Source organism: Atta colombica, unplaced genomic scaffold (assembly GCF_001594045.1).
Source record: "Atta colombica isolate Treedump-2 unplaced genomic scaffold, Acol1.0 scaffold53, whole genome shotgun sequence".
NCBI classification, from domain to species: domain Eukaryota; kingdom Metazoa; phylum Arthropoda; class Insecta; order Hymenoptera; family Formicidae; genus Atta; species Atta colombica.
Window position 1 is genome coordinate 258,489 of NW_017259543.1, and position 2,214 is coordinate 260,702.

The 2,214-nt window shown below is 59.6% G+C and overlaps 1 protein-coding gene across 1 annotated transcript in view; it reads right to left on the bottom strand.

The window, feature by feature from the left end:
• LOC108691840 (putative glycine-rich cell wall structural protein 1) overlaps positions 1-642 on the bottom strand; it is an 828-nt gene extending 186 nt beyond the window's left edge. Inside the window, exon 1 of the mRNA XM_018199770.1 lies at positions 3-642. Within this exon, the coding sequence (XP_018055259.1) occupies positions 3-642 (640 nt within the window). The remainder of the gene's footprint in view (positions 1-2) is intronic.
• Between the last annotated feature and the right edge of the window lie 1,572 nt (positions 643-2,214).

The following is a 2,214-nucleotide window of genomic DNA, read 5'->3' on the forward strand; positions in this document are numbered from 1 at the left end:
GCCGCCACCACTGAAGCGTCCTTTGGTGCCACCGCCGCCACCGCCGCCGCCACCACTATCACCGCCACCACCACCGCCGACGCTCGGCGGATCCTGGGACGACGACAGATCCTCCGCGGCGGCGAGGTCTCGCTCCTCCTTGACGCCGAGCGCGCCAGCCGCGAGTAGTTCCAGCGGTAGGCTCGCGCACGCGATGTCGGGGCTTTGAGAGGCCGACGAAGACATACCCTCGACGCTACCTCCTCCGTTACCACCACCACCGTTGCCGCCGCCACCACCACCACCCCCGTTACCATTACCACCGCCACCTCCGCCGCTCCTACCACCCCCCGTTTCATGCACGACGACCTCGTGCTGATGCTGTTGATGATGGTGATGGTGGTGGTGGCTGTGATGGTGATGATGATGGTGGTGGTGGTGGTTATGATGTCTACCCCCACCGACCACGATACCCCTACCGCCACCACTTCCCCCTCCTCCCCCTCCTCCTCCTCCGGCGCCTCCGCCTCCTCCGCCACAGTTCCCATTCGAGCCGCCCCCACCGCCCCGGCCATGCGTAGACACCGCCGCCGGGGAATCGACCGAGTCCAGTAATTGCTCGCTATGCGATTGATGATCGCCTATGTCCCCTATACCTTCCATTTACGCACATCTAGTTCGGTAGTGGGCGCACTGCCACTCGCTCCTTCGCTGTCGTACGCCGCCGACCACGACACACCGTACCGTAACACCACACAGAGCGCGCGCGTTTATAAGTTTTTCTTTTTTTTTTCTCGCAAGGAGCACTCGATACTCTTTGTTCTCTTCTTCGAGTATAATCGTCGTTCCAAAGGGTTGTTATTCTCGACCGATCACTGACCTCAGGTGATCTCTCAGATCACTAATTACCGCACGACCGCGAAGCGACGATGTATACGATCATCTCGGCAACTACCTCGCGAATAGAGCGTGTAAGTGGACGACGATGACGACGACGACGAGGAGGACGCTGATGCTGAGGCTCCACCGTCACGCCGGATCGGCATAGGGAGCACCCGGTGGTAGCGCAACGACCACCGTGCGCCCATGACACCGCGCGAGTGCGGAGCGAGTGAGAGCGCACGCTCTCTGCGCTCGCGCGCCCGAGTGCGAGCGCACCCAGCACCGGCTCTTCCCGGTGGAAGAGAGACAAGGAGAGAACGAGAGTGAGAGTGAGAGTGAGAAAAAAAAAGAGAGAGAGAGAGAGAGAGAGAGAGAGAGAGAATGAGAAAGAGAGCGCGAGAGCCACCAGGCGGACCCAGAATACAGAGGACGAAGTGGCGTGAAGGGGGTTTCGATTTCACCGCGCTCGGTCCCGCACCGCCGCCGCTGCCGCCTCGGTTACGTTACGTTCCGTTCTCTATCGGGGACTTGTTCCGCTCCGCCCCCTTCCCCTAATGGTTCCTACCCCGGGTGTTCCGAGTCATATACACTATACCGGCACCGCTACCACCTGGTCTGCTCTACTACCCTGTTACACTACTACTACGATCACTAATATATCACTACCGCCGTTCCGCTCGCGCGCTTCTTCGTGTCGCGTGCCACGAATTCCTCTCCTGGTCCAGGTGCGACACCGCGTTTCTGTCCTTCTCTTCCTCCTCCTCCTCCTTCCCCGCCACGTGTCAGTTTGTTCGTTCGTTCGTTCACGGAGGGGAGTCGTTCGCTCACACACCGCACCACCACTGTCACTATCACTACACCAGCACACCGTTCAACGGAACCGTTACCGTTGTACCTGCGCGCTGGTCCCGTTCGCGCCTTTTCTCCCCACGGAGAGTGGAGGATTCACGTCCACGTGAAAGCGAAACCCGATATCAGAAGAATCTCGCTGTTTTATTTCACGCGGACGATTCGCGGACGACTATATACGAGAGTTTCTAAAGACAGTTGCTCGGAAGACGACTGTCGATCTTCGCGATTGTCTTTTCGCGATTGTCCCTTTCGTGCTCGACGAGACTGCAAGGGTGCGACGATAACTTCGTACGTACAGAGCGTTAAGTGACAGAAGCGACCCCTTACCGGTCACACTCGCCGGCTGAAGTCCACCACCATCAACGGCGCGCCACTATAGAGGTGTGTGGGTGACACGGACACCCACCGCCCACCACCGTCACGACAACGACGACGACCACTACCACCACCGCCGCCACCACCGCCACCAGTACCACCAGCAGCAACTCCAACTACGACGCC